The sequence below is a fragment of the Chlorocebus sabaeus genome, chromosome 7, assembly GCF_047675955.1.
Source record: "Chlorocebus sabaeus isolate Y175 chromosome 7, mChlSab1.0.hap1, whole genome shotgun sequence".
NCBI classification, from domain to species: domain Eukaryota; kingdom Metazoa; phylum Chordata; class Mammalia; order Primates; family Cercopithecidae; genus Chlorocebus; species Chlorocebus sabaeus.
The window spans coordinates 46509633-46528918 of NC_132910.1; the positions used below are offsets into that span (position 1 = coordinate 46509633).

Here is a 19286-nt window from a genome sequence, read left to right on the forward strand (position 1 = left end):
ACCGCATTTCATTTATCCATTCATCCACTAATGGACACTGACGATCCAATGGGTTGGTTCCACCTCTTGGCTATTGTGAATAATGCTGCTATGAACATGAGCATACAAATAGGTCTTTGAGACACAGCTTTCAAGTCTTAATTTTTGAGACGCTACCGTACTATTTCCATAGCTGCCACACTATTTTACATTCCCTCCAACAGTGCACAAAAGGCTCCAATTTCTTCACATTCTTACCAACACTTGTTATTTTGTGTTTTTGATAGTACTCATTCATGTAAGGTAGTATCTCATTGTGGTTTTGATTTGCATTTACCTAGTTATTAGTGACTTTCATGAGCATATTGGCAGTTTTTGTATCTTCCTAAGAGAAATGTCCACTTTTTAACTGGGTTGTTCATGTGTTGTTGAGTTGTAGAAGATTTTTATATAGTCTCAGTAGTAACCCTTCATCAGATGTATGACTTACATATTTTCTTCCATCCCTTAGGTTTCCTTTTCACTGTGTTGATTGCATCCTTTGCACAGAAGTTTTTAATTTTAAAGTAGTCTAGTTTATCTTATTTTTCCTGTTGTTACCTGTGCTTTTGGTGTTATATCCAATAAATCTTTGTCAAGTACAATGTCATGAAGCTTTGCCCCTGTGTTTTCTTCTAAGAGTTTTATAGTTTTATCTCTTATGTTTAGGTCTTTAATCTATTTTGAGGTAATTATTCCATGTGGTATAAGTCTCCAACTTCCTTCTTTTACAGGTGGATATCCAGTTTTTGCAATACTATTTGTTGAAAAGACTCTCTTTTCCCTTTTGAATGGTCTTGGCATACTTTACATACAATGCCAGAGCAAAAGCGTTCTAGTGTGGAAATGAGGAATGGCCTAAGTTAAGGCAGAATCTTGGAGACGTACTAAGTTAGTTAGTCATGGAGGCATTTCCAGGAACAGAATGGTGAAACTTAGAGGAGGAACTTAGACCAGCTTCGTGAGCCAGAAAGAAGATGCCTGCAATGTTTTGTTTATTTTTTAAGGATATCGAAGATAGATAATGAAGGAAGTGTTAAAAGCATAGGCAAAGATGAAAGACAGGCACTCCCTCCCACCCCTGGAAATGTAACATATAGTGAGGAAGATGGAGTCCATGATTATAATACAAGGAAAAACAAGTGTTATGGAAGTTCAGAAGAGGAAGCAGTTATTTCTGCTGAGATTACAAATAGAATCTTCCTGAATGTATCTTTCAAATCCATCAAATTTTTTAGCTGAAAGTAACAGACATCAACCATGATTAATTTACACAGGAAACAAAGTTATTAAGAGAACGTTTGCTAGCTCATAGACTGTCTGGAGAGATAGGGGAACCAGTTAGAAGAGACACAGCCAAGAACAGTATTTAAAATTTCACATCAGAATGTATCCTGGCACCATTGTCACCGAACTTAGCATATATACACACTTATTTTTTTATTTTTAATTTTTGGTTACATAATAGGTATATATGTTTATTGGATACATGAGATATTTATTTTTATTTCAGCAGTTTTGGGGGAACAGGTGGTTTTTCCTTGCATAGAAAAGTTCTTTAGTGGTGATTTCTGAGATTTTGGTTCACCCATTACCTGAGCAGTGTATGTTGTACCCAGTGTGTAGTCTTTGATCCCTCACCCCTTCCCACCCATCCCTCAGAGTCCCCAAAGTTCATTAAATCATTCTTAATGCCTTTGCATCCTTGTAGCTTAGTTCCTGCTTATAAGTGGGAAATACAATATTTGGTTGTCCATTCCTGAATTATTTCACTTAGAATAACCGCCTCCAACTCCATCCAGATTGCTGTGAGTGCCAGTGTTTCATTCTTTTTTATGGCTTAGTAGTATTCCATATATAGAAGTTTTTAATTTTAAAGTAGTATATATACACACACACATATATTTGTGTACATATACATATACATAATTTTAAAGTATATATATATATACACATACACACACACATACATACATACGTACACACAGCGTTTCCTTTATCTACTCATTGGTTGATGGGCATTTGGGCTGGTTTTAAATTTTTGCAGTTGTGAATTGTGCTGCTATAAACAGGTGTGTACAAGTGTTTTATTTCATATAATTTATTTTTCTTCTAGGTAGATACACAGGAGTGGTATTGCTGGATCAAATGGTAGTTCTATTTTTAGTTCTTTAAGGAATCTCCATACTGTCTTCTATAGTGGTTGTACTAGCTTACATTCTCACCAGCAGTTTACTAGTTGTTCCCTTTTCACCACATCCATGCCAACATCTGTTATTTTTTAATTTTTTAATCATGGTCATTTTTGCAGGAGTAAGGTTGTATCTCATTGTGGTTTTAATTTGCATTTCCCTGGTAATTAGTGATGTTGAGCATTTTTTCATACATTTATTGGGTATTTGTTTATCTTCTTTTGAGAATTGTCTAGTCATGTCCTTTGTCCACTTTTCAGTGGGATTATTTGTTTTTTTTCTTGCTGATTTGGTTTGAGTTTCATGTAGATTCTGGATGTTAGTCCTTTGTCAGATGCATAGTTTACGAATATTTTCTCCCACTCTGTGGGATGTCTGTTTACTTTACTGATTATTTCTTTTGCTTTGCAGAAGCTTTTTAGTTTAATTAGGTCCCATGTATTTATCTTTGTTTTTATTGCATTTGCTTTTGGATTCTTGGTCATGAACTCTTGGTCTAAGCCAATGTCTAGGAGAGTTTTTCCAATGTTATATTCTAGAATTTTTATGTTTTCAGGTCTTAGATTTAAGTTTTTGATCCATCTCGAGTTGATTTTTGTATACAATGAGAGATGAGGATCCAGCTTCATTTTTCTACATGTGGTTTGCCAATTATCTCAGCACCATTTGTTGCATAGGGTGTCCTTTCCCTACTTTATATTTTTATTTGCTTTGTTGAAGATTGGTTGACTTTAAATATTTGGCTTTATTTCTGGGTTCTCTATTCTGTTCTATTGGTCTATGTGCCTATTTTTATATCAGTACTACACTGTTTTGGTAACTGTAGCTTTGCAGTATAGTTTGAAGTCAGGTAATGTGATCCCTCCAGATTTGTTCTTTTTTCTTAGCCTTGCTTTGTCTGTACAGACTCTTTTGTGATTCCATATGAATTTTAGGATTTTTTTTTCTAGTTCTGTGAAGAATGATGATGATATTTGGATGGGAATTACATTGAATTTGTAGATTGCTTTTGGCAATGTGGTTATTGTCACAATATTGATTCTACCCATTCACCAGCATGGGATGTGTTTCCGTTTGTCTGTGTCATCTCTGATTTTTTTCAGCAGAGTTTTGTAGTTTTCCTCCTAGAGATCTTACACCTCCCAGTTTAGGTATATTCCTAAGTATTTTATTTTATTTTTTCCAGCTATCATAAAAGGGGTTGAGTTCTTGATTTGATTCTCAGCTTGGTCATTGTTGGTGTAAAGTAGTGCTAATTTGTGTTCATTGATTTTGGGGATATATGAGATATTTTGATACGGGCATACAATGTATAATAATCATATCAGGGCAAATGGGGTATCTATCACCTCAAGCATTTATCCTTAGTTTTACTCTTTTCATTATTTTAAATTAATAATGTATAATATACATTATTTATTTATATTTATATTTGTGTATATATTTAATTATATACATATAATTAAATTATTATTGACTGTAGTCACACTGTTGTGCTATTAAATTTCTCTTTTTAAATTAATTTCTCTCTAACTGTTTTTTGGTACCCATTAACCATCTTCACTCTTCCTACCCCCACAACCCTTCCTATTATGTAATAAACATCGTATACCCTCTTTGTCCATGATTTCCATTGTTTTAGTTTTTAGCTTTCACAAATATGTGAGAACATGCAAAGTTTGTCTTTCTGTGGCTGACTTATTTCACTTAACATAATCATCTCCAGTTCCATCTATGTTGTTGCGGATGACAGGATCTCATTCTTTTTCATGGCTGAATAGTATTCTACCAGGTGTATATACCACATTTTCTTTATCCATTCATTTGTTGATGGACAATTAGATTTCTTCCAAATCTTGGCTATCATGAATAGTGCTGTAATAAACATAGGAGTACAGCTATCTCTTCAATACTGATTTCCTTTTTTTTTTTTTTTTTTTTTTTTTTTTTTTAGAGGTGGGATTGTTGGATTGTATGATAGTTCTAGTTTTAGTTCTTTGAGGAACATCCAAACTGTTCTCTATAGTGGTTGTAGTAATTTACATTCCCACGAACAGTGTACAAGGGTTCACTTTTCTCCACATCCTCGCCGGCATTTGTTACTACCTTAGACACCCCAATTTTGCTGCCCACATTATCAACCCTAGATCTGGATGCTGCCACTAAAACTGGTGCTGCTATTGCCTTTGGAAAATCAGTGTAGCTGCTGCTACTGCCGCCACCACCAATTAGCATGAATGCCCTGAGGTTTTTTCTTGTTAGTTTACTGTAAAGTCTGGGATGGGTACATATGATATAAAGGATTTCAGTCCTGTACTCATGTCCTCACTGTAGAAGCTGTGAAACTGAGTATCTGACTTTTTCAGCTTCCATGTTATTGGAGTGCTATCTCCCAGCATTAGAAAATGCCCAACAAATAGGATGGGGGCAGGGCTTAAAGCTAAGTGGTTGCAAAGAATGGAAATATCCATGGAGCTGGGAGAGGTATTGAACAGCTGTAGGAGAAATAGTAATATTTAGATTTGCATTGCTAGAGAGAAATATAAGGTGGTCATTCAGGTAAGTTATTTTCCCTGGTAGTTGAAATGATGTAAACCGAAGCCCTGATATTACTAGGGAACATGTTTGAGAAAAGAGATTATTGGAAAGAATCATTAGCACCTATACTTGTGTGAATGGAAAAGGAAAAACACATGGATAGATAGGCCCTCATCATGAAAACCAAAGGATGAGCTTCTAGCAGATGCCTAGTACATTGTATTTGTTCAATATTCTTTTAAATGAGTGAGGCTCTCAGGAAGGGAAGTCCTCTTGAGAAAGGAAGCCCAGAGTTAGTAGTGCTGAAAAGGGTAAAGACTAAGGAAAGTACATTTGTTGACCTTTGAAAGAAGAAATTCATTAGAGTGGTAGGTATAGAAACCAGAGGGCAAGCCAGGATTTGGAAGAAAAAAGTAATTGGTATGAGAATAATTGATGACGTGAGGGGTCAGATACTTTAGAAAGAGAGAGATAGGGCTTTACAGAGGAAATAGTTGGAAAAAAGGCTTCTTGAATACATATTCAAGTCACTGTTTCAAGTGTTGGGGGAACATAGGTGAACAAGGTGGAAAAAGAGCAAGGCCCTGGGGGTTTTGTACTCAAGTGGGGCTGAAGGGGAGACAGTTAACAATAAACATAGTAAGCAAGCAAATTGTGTAGTAGTTAGAAGGTTTTAAGTGCTATGGAGAAAAAAATAAAGCAGTGTAAGGAGGACTGAGAGTTTGGGAATGGGGTGGTTGTAGTGGTAAAGAGAGTACTAGGTACCTTGCATTGATGGGGTGGTTGTAGTGGTAAAGAGAGTACTAGGTACCTTTCATTGAGAAGGTAAGAATTGAGCCAAGATTTGAAGGAGGCAACGGAGAGAGACCTTTTGGATATTGAAGAGAAGAGCATTTTAGGCAGAGGAATCAGGAGATACAAAGCTCTGAGCTGGAGCATGCCTTGTATGTTTGAGGAACAGGATGAAGAAGGGGGAGAAAAAGAGCCCAATGAGGTAGTAATTGGAAGCCAGATCTTGTGGGGCATTGCCAGCTACCAAAAGGATTTTGCAAGGACATCATAAGCATCTGGTCTAGGATTGGCAACTCTCTTATATTTTCTGTAGCCCAGCCCAGCCTGAGTTTGGTCTAAAGCTTCTTACACAATTCAGAAAGACATCAAGCTTTATTTCCATAGGCTGTTTCTAGTTGCACTCCCAGTAAGTGATCATCTAAAAAGCAACACAAAGAGATAATGGTCTATAACCAATGTAGAGTGAGGACAGATCCTCTATCGAAAAGGCAGAGGAGAAATTATGATGAATAATTTATGGTTCTTTTGCCTAACTTCATAAATATTTTTGGTTCAATTTGTCAATTTCTGATTATACACATACCATTTTAATAAAAAATTTAAAATATGTTTAAAGAAAATGTTTCTAAAATAGCAGTTTCTCCTCTTGAATGTCCTTGCTTCTCTTTTCTTCACACATCCTTTGGTAGAGGTGCTAATGAGATGTAGTGAGGACTCTGAAGTGCTTCCACTATAAACTTTTGGGAGACCTCAGAGAGGAAATAATGGTGACAATTTAAATCACATTGGTGGTCTTAATGGATCTTAAATCATCTGGGTAAATACAGGCTTTACTCATTTTGGTTAAGGTTGAATTTGAATGTTTCATTTGGCATAAACCTTAGGATAACTCACTGCTTGACTAAATTTTTCACTTTTCAGCTGGGTGTTTGGCGGTACAGACATAACCACACAGAGTTCTGACTAACCATAATAAGATGTGTAGAACAAGGTGATGGGATAAAGGAATGCCTCTGTAACTAAGGCTCTTATATTGACAAGAATAGTAATACAATTTTATATTTTTCCGTTGTTATTAGTAGAGAATTGTCTTTGTGTCAGATACGTCACTGGTTTTATCTGATATCGTGATCGCTAAAGCTCGTCCTCTACCTCCATAACTTTTCTTACTTCTGTTATTTTGTGCACGTTAAATATCTTATGCTTTTGCTGTAATGCTCTAGACAGGGCAGAGAATGTAGTATCTCCATCTTAAAGTTTAGGTTTCACTAAAATGAAAGTCTGATGTCTCTGTGCTGTGAAATTTTCTGATTCAATGAAATTTGTACATGGGGTTCATTTTATTTCTTCTTTTTCTTTTCTTTCTTTCTTTTTTTTTTTTTTTTTACACGATCTACTTGTTTAAGCATCCAAACCGATCCCCAGTGTTCTGAAAGTTTTCCATGTGTAGAATCTGTTAGAAAGGCTTTAATGAGATTAGGAAGAGCTGCTATTTCTCATAAAAAACAAATAAAGGCAGTAAGCAGGTGTGCCATGTTTCTAAGAGCAGGTAAGAAGATATGGAAATATGTGTGTGAGAGAGATGAAAAAGTTTAGCACAAGTTTGTTGTCCAGCACACAGCAGCCCAGGCTGGCCATGAGGCTCAACCCAAATTTGTAAACTTTCTTAAAACATTATGAGATTTTTTTGCAGTTTTTTTTTTTTTTTTTTTTTTTTTTTTTTTTTTTTAAAGCTCATCAGTGTTAGTGTAGTGTGTAGTATGGTGTATTTTCTGTGTGGCCCAAGACAGTTCCCCCAGTGTGGCCCTGGGAAACCAAAAGATTGGACACCCCTGGTAGCATGTCATGACTCTGAACCAAAAATCCTGGCATCATTGTTTCTTTTATTTGAAAATACTTTTATATGCACATAGATTTAAAATGCCACCTGAAATAAAAATTAACTTCCTGAAACCTTTATATTTCCTCTAGCATGAATTTTTGAAGGTTACTAACAGCTAAGTCTACTAGCTAAATGTATAAATCCATAGGACTGATATTTCATAGCACTGTTGAGGTTTCTATGGAAAAACTAGTATGTGGTATACAAGAACAAAATTTTTCTCTACTGCTAGTATCTTCTCTTCTAAGACACTTTTTTCTTATGTAATTCTTATATTTAAATATTTTCCAAATAGTTGAAAACAGATTTTCTAGTAGCTATTCTCATATGGTATATGGAGAAACAGCTTAAGCAAACATTCTTTAAGGGTGTAGATAAGAGCGATACTTCAAATCCTTTTGTGTTAAGTAGAGTTTGTGTTGATATTATCACATCTATTTAAAATTTCATTTTCAATTTACTTATTTTGTATCAGTTCAAGTTGGATTTGCATAAATTTTATGCACAATTGACTTTAGGATGAAATAAGAGTTATATTAATCCTTTTTAAGAAATTGGTTTTGATAGGAAACTTTGTTCAGCTTTTTATAAACGGCAAATGGGTAATAGAGATGTTGATTTTCTGCTTAGGGATTCTTTAGCACGAATTTGATAAAGAAGAAAATGTCCTTAGAATCCCTTTAAAATAGAGCTTCTGGCAAGTCAGGTTGTTAGCTCAATGATTCATGATAGTGTGTAACTTTAACTTGTGGACTCCAGGAGTCAAAGTGTTAATAATTACAATGTCAGTGTGTATCTGTTGCTATGTAAAAATCAAACACAAACCCTTTATAAGTAGTTCCTTATAGGTGGGACAAAGGAAATCTTCTAGAAAGTTCTCTTGGTGTGAAGAAAACATCTTGTTTTGTTAAAACAAACTCAGACTCTTCCAGTGAGGGAAGGACTACATTACATGACTCTGATAGCTTTATTCATCCACTCGTGTGCCTTCTAAGCCTACAGTGCTACCTCATGGTACCTCCTAAAGTACAGCCTTATGCAAGGAAGAAAAAACCCTTTCCTCAATTCCAAGGCACCTCACTCTCCTTAGTTGCTTAGAAGGGTCTTTGAGAAACTTATAAAGAATGTATATAAAATACTGCTTTATGTTAATGACAATATATGTATTTGATGTGCAAACCTCCTGGGCCCAACACTGAGTAGCTAGTAATACAGTTGTGCACTACCACACCTGGGTACATTTTTTTGTTTTTAGTAGAGATGAGTTCTTCCTATGTTGCCCAGGTTGGTCTCAAACTTCTGGGCTCAAACAATCCTCCTACTTCGGCCTCTCAAAGTGCTGGAATTACAGGTGTGAGCCACCACACGTGGTCTATACTTGTTTTTTTATAATAAACACTTTACACGCTTTAGAGGAGAGTTCCACCTCGCCATGGGTTGGAAACCCCTGACCTCTGAAGGCACTGCTGTTGCATGACACAGTGTTTAGTGTCACCTCCTCTGAATCTACAGATTTGGAATTTAGAATATCTGATCCTCCTTTTATGCTCCAGCCCTCAGAATTTCTGGTAGTCATGTTTGCTGAGTGAATCTCACCAGCATCCCAGATTCTTGGAGTCCTCCATCCACTGAATGGACTTTTTTTTTTTTTTTGACCCCAGATATTTCTTCTAGAACAAAAATACATAGGTCCCTACCTAGTGAAGTATTGGTATCTGATCCAATGGATTCGTAACCATGTCTCAGGGCTGATATCTTAGGTGTACACAGTATTCTTATCTGAAATTGGGAATGATATTTCCTGCTGCACAGGGCGGCAGTGAGGATTAAATGAAATAATCAGAGTGAGCATCCCTAATCCAAAATCTGAAATACTCCAAAATCCAAAACTTTTTGAGCACCTGCCTAATACCAAAAGTGGAAAATTCTACACCTGACACATTTTTATTGTATTAATGGTATGCCATCATTTTTACTGTTAAGTACTTACATGTGAATAAGTGGGAGAAAATGATTGCTTATTGATAATGTACAAATTGAGAGTCAGAAATAATGGTGATGCCAAACAAACACAGATTATCTGTAAGAGTGGCTGACACAGTGATACCTTTGTTCTCTTATGGCTTGATGTATACAAACTTTGTTTCATGCAAAAAATTATTTAAAATGTTGTATAAAATTACCTTCAGACTATGTCTGTAAGGTGCATGTGAAACATAAATGAATTTCATGTTTACACTTGGGTCCCATCTCCAAGATATCTTATGTTTATGTAAAAATTCCAAAATCCAAAGATCTTTGAAATCCAAAGCAATTCTGACCGCAAGCATTTTAAATAAGGGATGCTTAAACCTGTATGTTAGGTACACAAATAGTGCCTCACAAACAGTAAAAGATGGCCAAATAGTATGTATCATGATCATTATCATTGTTGTCATCATGATCCTAGCTGTCATCATTCTATGTTCTATCTGGAAATAACTACACTAGTCTTGCCTGGGTTTCTTGCTTCCCATCTCCTGCCAAGACATCTTCCTCTCATTCCGGTTCAGTTTCTTTCCTGAGATAGTCATATTTTCCAGGTGATGGTTTACTCTGTAATGATTAACATAAAGAATAACCTCACAGTTTATCTGTCACCTAGTTCCCTGTTACTAGGGTGCAAGTCTGACCTCATGGTCTTTTAGTAGCATATCACTAAAACCAAATAATAAACTAAAGATCCATGCAAGAATAATGCATATATAGAGGCAATCTGGAGGGTTTGTTGTTGTTGTTGTTTTAATTGACAAATTTACTAAGTTAATTTTCTTTGGTAGTCTAATCATATAAGTTACCTTGAATTCTCTTCCTGCTCTTTTAATGTTCATTGCCTTGTTGTCTCATGAATTGTTTTGTAAACCTTTGTGTCTAATGTTATTTTGTGCACAGGCCATGCATATAATTATTATATTCATAGCATGACATTAGCTTTTAAAAAGAATTTTGTGATCGCTAGGTAAACGATATTGTAGTAGATTTAAAGTATCAATCTATCATCAAATTCCATGAAGCATCTTTGTCTGATGGATTTGATTGTGCTGATGCTGAAATCATGCCCTCCAAGTATAGAGTGTTGCAATATTTTAAGAGAACACAGTTTGGGGCTTATTTGTTCTTTTTCAAAAGCTACCTCAGATTCCTGGCATGAGCTGTGGGGAGGGGCAACAATAAAAGACAAACATTAGAAGCCTGTTTCAGAAGGTATCATCGTATCTACACTATAATATTGGGGCTCTTTCCTGTTAGTAATGACAGTATTTGTATTAGGTGAAAAATGGTTTGTGCTGTTGACTAGTCTTCAATTTATTTAACTATGCTCAGTTTTGTAACAAATGTATGTCCTCTATTTTATAAATGCTTTAAAAATATGTTTTGAGTATGATTGTTATAAAAGAAATTTTATATTTTTTGTTTTTAAAATATATACTTAATAAAATGTCTTCAGGAAAGAAAATACAGCAATCTGCTAAAGCTATTGAGACCTGGTTTATAACAAAAGTTTTGAGATTTTAAAGCTGAAATGAAATCTGGTTGTCTCTTTGTATACGAATTGTTTTTGTTGCCAGTGGTAACTATAGAGAATTTTTTGAAACAGCACCCTTTTAATAACAATGGTCTCCCCAAATATATTGTGGCATAGCTTTAAACTTTATTAAGTCTGTCTTGGACTCCCCCTTCCTCTCCCTGAGTAAATGGAAGAAAAGTTTGGCAGGCTCCATGCTGTGCACTTGATTGATGTCCAGAACATCTGAAGGACTTTTGTGTCCTGCCTGCTCTCCATGAGTGCATAATGTGTGAATACTTAAAGAAGGTCAGCCCTTATCACATGTAATCTAGGCCTGAAAGCAGATCAACAGTGACAGTCATATCCCGTAAGTAAGAACACAAATCATCCTCTACATGCTTTAGACAAGTTGTGGGATATTTTTTCTCTCTTTTTACCCCTTCCCACTCATGGAGGACCTTGGCAGAGCAATGAAAGCAGAGAGAAGACGTGCTCAGAATAATGTGTCACTCGTTCAAGGGAGAAAGGGATTGTTTATTTGTAATAATGTGATGGTCTTTCACTCTGCAGCTGAAGGGAGCTTTGGGTTGTTAATGACTAGTGATGTGGAATGCTGCAAATTAGAATGGGGTGGGGAGGCAGGAGGCAGCCTGAAAGAGGGCTGAAGTTGTGGTCTTTATAAACTCCAAAGTCAGGAAAAAAGTTTTTGTACCGTGGGCTCTATTGTTAATTTTTTTTTTTTCTCATAGTGGAGTAGCTTTTTAGGATAGTATGTAAGTGTTTAGTTAAAAGCCAGAATAATAAAACGAATTACCAGTGCAGTTCTGAGGTCACTTTTGTTTTTGGTACAACATGTATGAAAGTTTGAAAAACGTTTTAGTGCAAAGCTCTTGGTAGGACCTAAAAGGCTATGGCTTCCAATAGGAAGAAGGAAATAACTGTTGTTATGAGTGTGCCTGTGTGTTTGGACAGAAGTTTAATTGAAAAGTAAATTTTATTCCAAACAGTATTAGCAGGGATGTTCACATGATAAAGAAAATAACACTCACCTTATTGTTCCCATTAAGAATAATAAATATATTATTATGTTTTCTTAGATACAAAGGAAAATATTTTTCATCTTATTTCCAAAACTTTATTAGTTTTCTTTGAAATATAATCAGCTGCAAGAAGTAGTAGCTGTCAGTTTGCACAATGGAAAGTAACCTGTGCTTACCTCCAGAAATGAAGACATTGCTCCCCATGTGTGTAGGATAAAATCAAAACTTCTAATTATTGGCTACAAGGCTCTTCCTAACCTCCCCAGCCTACTTTTCCAGCCTAATTCCCCTGCTCTCTAGGCATATCGAGCTTCTCCTGTTCTCTGCAAGCACTACTCTTTTTCTTACTCATATACGTACTGTACTGCCTGTTTTCTTTGCTTAGATTTTCTTTGCCTTCCCTTCACCCAGTGAATTCCTACTTACCTTTGAAGACCCAGTTCAAATGCCTCCCCCACGCAAGTCCAACCCTCACCCTCAGGCAGAATTAATCTTTGTTTGTTCACTGGTTTTTCCATGTTTCCTCAGCATAGCAGACAGTTACTGTACTGCATTGTCATTATTGGATTGTATGTTTGTCTTCACCCACTAGAGGATAAGCTTTGTCCTGAAGGCAGGTGCTATCTCTTTTTAATGTTCTCACGTTCATTCAGTAGACACAATCCCCCCAAATATAGCAAATAGTGAATGTTTTTGAGATAAATACTGTATATAAACATAAAATCAGGATATTTGGGGAGTTTCTATGTGAAAATGAATCACAAATTGAAATTGGTAGCGAGGTAGTCTCCATTTAAAATTCTTCAGTATACTTCTACTTCAAATGCATGGATATTTAATGAATTAAGTAAAAATGAATTGGATTAAAATAAATATTTAGTTTTTCAGGTATAATTTGACTTTTTTTTGAGGTGAGGTCTTGCTGTATTGCCCAGGCTAGTCTCGAACCCCTGGGCTCAAGCAGCCCTCTTGCCTTGCCCTCCCTAATAGCTGGGACTATAACCAAGGACAAACCACTGTGTGCAGCTTTAATTGAATTTTTAAAATCTTGACTTAAAATATTTTGTATCCTTGATTTAATGATCACACTGTTTGTGACAGGAACAACTTGGCAAATGTTACATTGTAGCCTGTTATATTAGAGAACATTATTTTTATTCGCAAAGCTTTTCATGTGGGAGACAAGAGAGAGATTAGTGAGAGTTGTCAGGAAATTACTAACATTTTCTGCTGTCTTCCTATGTTCTGGGTACTGTGTTCAGTAGTCTGTATTCCTTCATTTATTTAGGGGTAATTAGCAGAGGGTTTAAATAATCTGCCCCAGATTATACACATAGCACAAATAGGCTCTTTCTGCTGTATAGCAAAGACTCCGTAAATCTGGAATGTATGAATGCCATTAGTAAGAATTCTACAAATGACGAACAGTGATGTCCTACTCATATTAGTAGTACTCTCCATAGTGCTCCTTTTTCCTTCCTTTGCCCTTCTGTCAGGTGTACATTTTCAAATGGTGACCTTTCTTTTAATCTTCTCTCAGAGCTTTCTTTGAAGACTCATTTGGTATATAAATTAACTTGCAAAATTAAGTTGGCTATCTCAGTAGAAGAAGAACGCCTCAGACATAAACCGTTGTTATTCTCCTTTCTGGTATTTCTTCCTGTAGGTAAAGATGTAATTGAAGTCGAATCTATTGGAGCAGTTAAGTGAATCTGTGATGAAAGCTGCACACGCAGGTATATAACCGTTTGGCACATTGGTTCTTTCTCTGCAGTCAACTCTGTGGTTAGGAGATTGGGAGCGAATGTTTAACTGCTATGAAACCCATTTTTTAAAATAAACTTTTTATTTTATAATTGATTTAGAAAATTTCCAAAGGTAATATAGAGTCCTCATATACCCTTCACCCAGTTTCCCCTGCTATTAATATTTGACCTTACTTTGGAGCTCTGTATGTGTCACAGCTAGGAAAGGAACAATGGTGTATTACCAGCAACTAAGCTCCAAACTTTATTCAGATTTGTTTCCTCTCTCCCTTTTCATAATTCCATTTTTGTCTGTTCAAGGATCCCATCTGGAAAACCACTTTGCACATAGTCAACATGTCATCTTACTCTCTATTGGTTTGTAACTATTTTTTTACACTTTCCTTGATAGTTTTAAGAAGTGATGATCAGATATTTTATTTAATATTTCTGAAATGGAGTCGACCTGATGTATTTCTCATAGACTGGGGTGGTTGGTGTTGAGGAGGTAGACCATAGAGGTGAAGTGCCATTCTCATCATGTCAGGGGTACCAGTTGTCAGCATGGCTTGTCTTCAGTCATGTTAACCTCGATCACCTGCCCAAGGGAGTGTTTGCCAGTTATTCCAGTGTAAAGTTATATTCCTTTTCATACTGTACTTGGAAACAAGTCACTAAGCACAGCTTAGAGTCAAGATTGGGGTTGATTAAGCTCTGCTTCATGGAGTGAGACTATCTAAATATATAAATTTTTTGAATTATTCTGAAAGGGAGATTCTTCCCATTCTACCATTGCTTTACTTGGTTATCCAGTTACTAAATCTTTATTTTAAAGATAATTTCAACTTTTATTTTAGATTCAGAGGGGAAATGTGCGGGTTGTTACGTGGGCATATTGTGTGTTGCCGAGGTTTGGGGTCCAATTGATCCAGTCACCCCGGTAGTGAGCATAGTACCCAGTAGTTTTTCAACCCTTGGCAGCCTGCCTGTCTCCTTCCCCACTCCAGTAGGCCCCGGTGTCTGTTGTTGCCATCTTTATGTCCAAGTGTACCTAATGTTAAGTTCCCACTTTTAAGTGAGAATATGCAGTAATAGAGATATATCTGATCCTGTGTTAATCTGCTTAGGATAACGCCCTCCAGCTGCATCAGTGTTGCTAGGATTTCATTCTTTTTTATGACACTAGTATTCCATGGTGCATATATACCATATTTTCTTTATCCAGTCTACTGATGATGGGTACCTCAGTTGATTTCATATCTTTGCTACTGTCAGTAGTGCTGTGATGAACATATAAGTACCTATGTCTTTTTGGTAGAACGATTTATATTCTTTTGCGTATATACCCAGTAATGGTTTTACTGAGTAGAATGGTAGTTGGTAGTACTGTTTTAATTTGTTTGAGAAATCTCCAAACTGCTTTCCACGGTGGCTGAACTAATTTATATTCCTACAAACAATGTATAAGCATTCCCTTTTCTCCGCAGCCTTGCCAGTATTTGTGAATTTTTGACTTTTTAGTAATAGCCTTTCTGACTGGTGTAAGATGGTATTTCACTATGGTTTTGATTTGCATTTCTCTGATAGTGATGTTGAACATTCTTTTCATATGTTTCTTGGCCTTTTGTATGTCTTCTTTTGAGAAGCATCTGTTCATGTTGTTTGCCCACTTTTTAATGTGGTTATTTGTGTTTTGCTTGTGGAATTGTGAAACCAGTTCTTGACCTGGTACAGATAGAGGCTTAATTAGATTGGATGTTGGAAATTAAAATATAAACTATAGATAAAAATATGTACATTAGGGTGAGTGGGTTAAATCACAGGCAAATCTGGGTTGTTTTGCTAAATTAGACTTTTGATCTACATAATAAGAGTTTCATGAGATTTTTTGAACCAAGTAGTCAGGGGCCTAATATGCCATTTATAGAAGATCCCCTTCATTGTTGGCACCTAGCATATGTTAATAATTAAGTTAAAAATGGAGGAAATTAATAGGTATACATTTTGATTTTTTAAAATATTGCTAAATGAAAGAAATAGGCATTAGCAAAAAGTTTGACTAAGTGGAAACCTCTCCTCAGACGTTTAATCTTGTTTTCACTCTCCCTCACCTAGTTGGAAGGTGAGGTTCAGAGATTCATCCTACATGCGGAAGTCCAGAAGTCTTTTTGGAGATGGAGTCTTGCTCTGTCATCCAGGCAGGATTGCAGTGGTGTGATCATAGCTCACTGCAGGCTGGAACTCCTGGCCTAAAAAAATTCCTCCTATCTTGGCTTCCCCAATAATTGGGAATACAGGTATGAACCACCATACCCAGCTAATTTTAAAAAATTATTTTAGAGATAGGGTCTTGCTATGTTGCTCAGGCTGGATTGAACTCTTGGCCTTAGGTAATCCTCTTGCCTCAGCCTCTCAAGTAGCTGGGATTACAGGTACGAGCTAATGTGCCCAGCATAAATTTTTTTTTTGAAATTCATATATTCCAAACTCTGTAACCTATATTCAAAGTCCTGCACAATTTGATTCCACTCTGTTTAGCCTTCTTTCCAACCACTTACTAATAGCAACTGTCTGTTCCAGTAAGATTGTCCTCATGCTATTGCACAAATTGAAAATTCATTTCTACCTGTAAACCTTGCTCATATAATTTCTTTCCTCTCAACTTCTGTATTGCTGTGTAAGTTCAATTCATCTTTCAGCATCCAGCTCTCCCTGCAATCTGGGCCCAGTCTGTTCCATCCTCTGCTTGGAATTTCCATGTTTATTGTGTTGGGGCCACTTCATTTTAAAATGTCTTACATTTTTACTTAATTATTTCTTATATACTAATTTTGTGGTAGTATAACCTTCTTGAGGAACCAAGTCAGCTTGCACATAGTTCAAAATCAGAAATGGTTGCTGATGTGAATTCTTTTGAACTGAATTAGGATTCTGGGGAGAGAGCAGAGATTTTGTCTTTAACTTTCAGCCATTTATAGAAGCCCATATTGGGGAAATGTGAGCAGTGGGAGCTGTCCCACATTTCAGCTATTCACTTCTTGCCCCAAAGCTCAAGGCTGGATTCCAAATTGGCAGTGGAACCATGTTGTGAATGTGGCTCTGAGCCCAACATAGAAGGTTTGAAAAGCAGATTCTATTGCTTGATTTTTGTCTGTTTTTCCCACATATCCCTCTGCTCCTGATCCATCCTTACTCATTTTACTATGTACCAATCTCTTTTCCTAACTAAAAGGGATATGGATAAGTATTACTCAAAGATAGTTCTTTTTAATCACCACCAACTTCCATGTTTCTGATAAGTAAGTTGCATGGCTTCTGTGAAATGCAGAATGTGTAGTTTATTAAGCTCAGAGTAGTTTAAGGTTTCTTACATGGTTAAAATTCTGTATTTTGGTTAAATTTCATGAAAGTACTTATGAAAGTATAAATTGAGAGTGTCGATTGGTTGTAGTATGTGTAACATCATCAAAACAAAACATTGTTGGGCTTTCCTAAACTAGAGAGTAGATTTGAATGGTGCCTAGTGGAATAGTCCTGGGAGGTGCAGGATGGGGTCAGGAATAGGGGCAAATGAGGGGTGTCTTTTGAAAGTGAGAAGAAAGCAGAGATTCTTTTTCCAAGAAAAGATTTTTTAAAATAACAAGTAAACATATAATGATGATATCTTAGATATAACCATTGTAATACATTTGCTACTCTACTCATAAATCCTTTTTCAGATAAACTGATGGGATTTAATAATAACCTCTGTTTGTATTTGTCTATGGTAACATTATAGTTTCTACATATACTGACAATTCATTTATCTTTCTTGGTTCTTTTATTATTGACAGTTCTCAGAGTAAAACAAAAATTTGAAAAAATTTCTTTATCATTCAATATCATGGCAAATGAAACTTCACAAAAATGTTCATAATTTACATTGAGAAACAGTTACAGTTAAAATCTAAAAAGCGGAAAAACTTGCAGTGGTTTTATTTACATAATAAAGTTTGTTAGGTTAACAGCACTTAAAACTATAGTCATAACTGAAATATCTTAACTTGCAACATTTATTAGTGATTACTTTTACCTGTGACCCTTTTCATATCTGTGCACTTGATTCAAGGGTATTATTTATCTGTTGACGTAGTGTGAGTAAACTGCTGTAACATAATACTTTGATCTGTTGCACTATTTCTGGCATTTCATTAAGTAAAAATATTATTTCTTGTTTTCTCTTTACATTTCTCAGTTAAAATTCTTAGCAGAGAAAATAAATGTTAGTAAAAGAAACAAACTATTTTATGACAGCAACGTTTTAAATGAGGTTTGCTATGGATTCCCTTCATAGCTGCCTGAGAGATTTGGGGGACATGAGTATTGCCAGTGCAGAGTGAAGCCCCGGCGTGTGCTAGCCCTTGTGTGGGCAGCTGCGTCAGGCTCCTTTCTTAAGAAAACAATCCAGCTCAGGGTCCTCACCGCCCTTTGTTGTCCTCCCCACGAGGTGATCAGTTGAAGTCTCTGTGGTGACAGAACCAGTTTGTAACAGGCTTGTCTTTCACGGTCCTGTCTCAGGGTTGCTGGCAGGCTTGCGAGAAGATCTGACAAGAGTGGCAGCAGAGGAGTCTCAGTGAAAGACGGAAAGGCAAGAAACAGGAGGCTTAAACAGGCAGGGCACATTGACTGTTCTGCTGCTGCAATGGGTTGGCTGGAAGAACTAAACTGGCAGCTTCACATTTTCTTGCTCATTCTTCTCTCTATGCACACAAAGGGTAAGAAGATCAGTGCCCTCCACTATAGTGCTGACAAGGCTGAGTTATAGTCTGATTTCGTGGCTTTTATCACAGAAGGGAAAGTTCAGGCCAGAAGTTCAATGTCTATAAAGTTCCATCCCCCATCCTCCAACTGCTTTGTAATTTTACTACTTTCTCTATTACGGCAAGGCTTTCTAAGTAGTCTGTTAGAATAATTTTAAAGAGACTTAACATTTCTATTTTCTCTAACAATTGAGAATTAAATGCAATTCAACTTGGAACTTTAGGAAATTCATTCTCAATATACTGTGACAGTTTATGTGTGAAGAATTTAAGAAAATAGCAATTCTAACAAACTTTTTTCTGATCATTTTAGTTTGAATACTATTAGATTTTTATAGGTTAGTTTTCTTTGAAGTTCATCATTTTTATATGGTTGCATTGAGTAAATCTAACTTTGCAATGGCGATAATTACAGTTCATGAGTATGTCAGATGTTTGTTCACCTTTAAGAACAGGGGCTTGCTTTGTGATAATTTTGTTCAGAAGAATTATTAGTTTATCAAGTTGACTAAAATATAGAAAATGTTAAAACTTATTTAAAATTTTTGAATTAAAGTAATTTTAAGAGTAGAGCTATTTTCAAATGAGAAGAAAGCTAATGAACTGAATATGATATAACTGGCTGTGGTAGTGAAGGAGTTTTAAGGTTGGAAATAAGGAAATAATGGCTTTATAAAATTAAGCCAAATGATAAAGGAAATATGTATGGGATTGAAATGTATTTATAGTTCAA

The 19286-nt window shown here is 35.9% G+C and overlaps 1 protein-coding gene across 5 annotated transcripts in view; it reads left to right on the top strand.

Annotated features, from left to right (window-relative positions):
- Positions 1-19286, top strand: part of BMPR1B (bone morphogenetic protein receptor type 1B) — a 407599-nt gene that overhangs the window by 284475 nt on the left and 103838 nt on the right. Inside the window, exon 1 of one of the 5 annotated variants that reach the window (XM_037990030.2) lies at positions 18091-18508. The exons of the other annotated variants lie outside the window; for them this stretch is intronic. Within the exon in view, the coding sequence (XP_037845958.1) occupies positions 18436-18508 (73 nt within the window). The 5' untranslated portion in view covers positions 18091-18435. Of the gene's footprint in view, positions 1-18090; positions 18509-19286 lie in introns of those variants that run through there. 5 annotated transcript variants of the gene reach the window in all.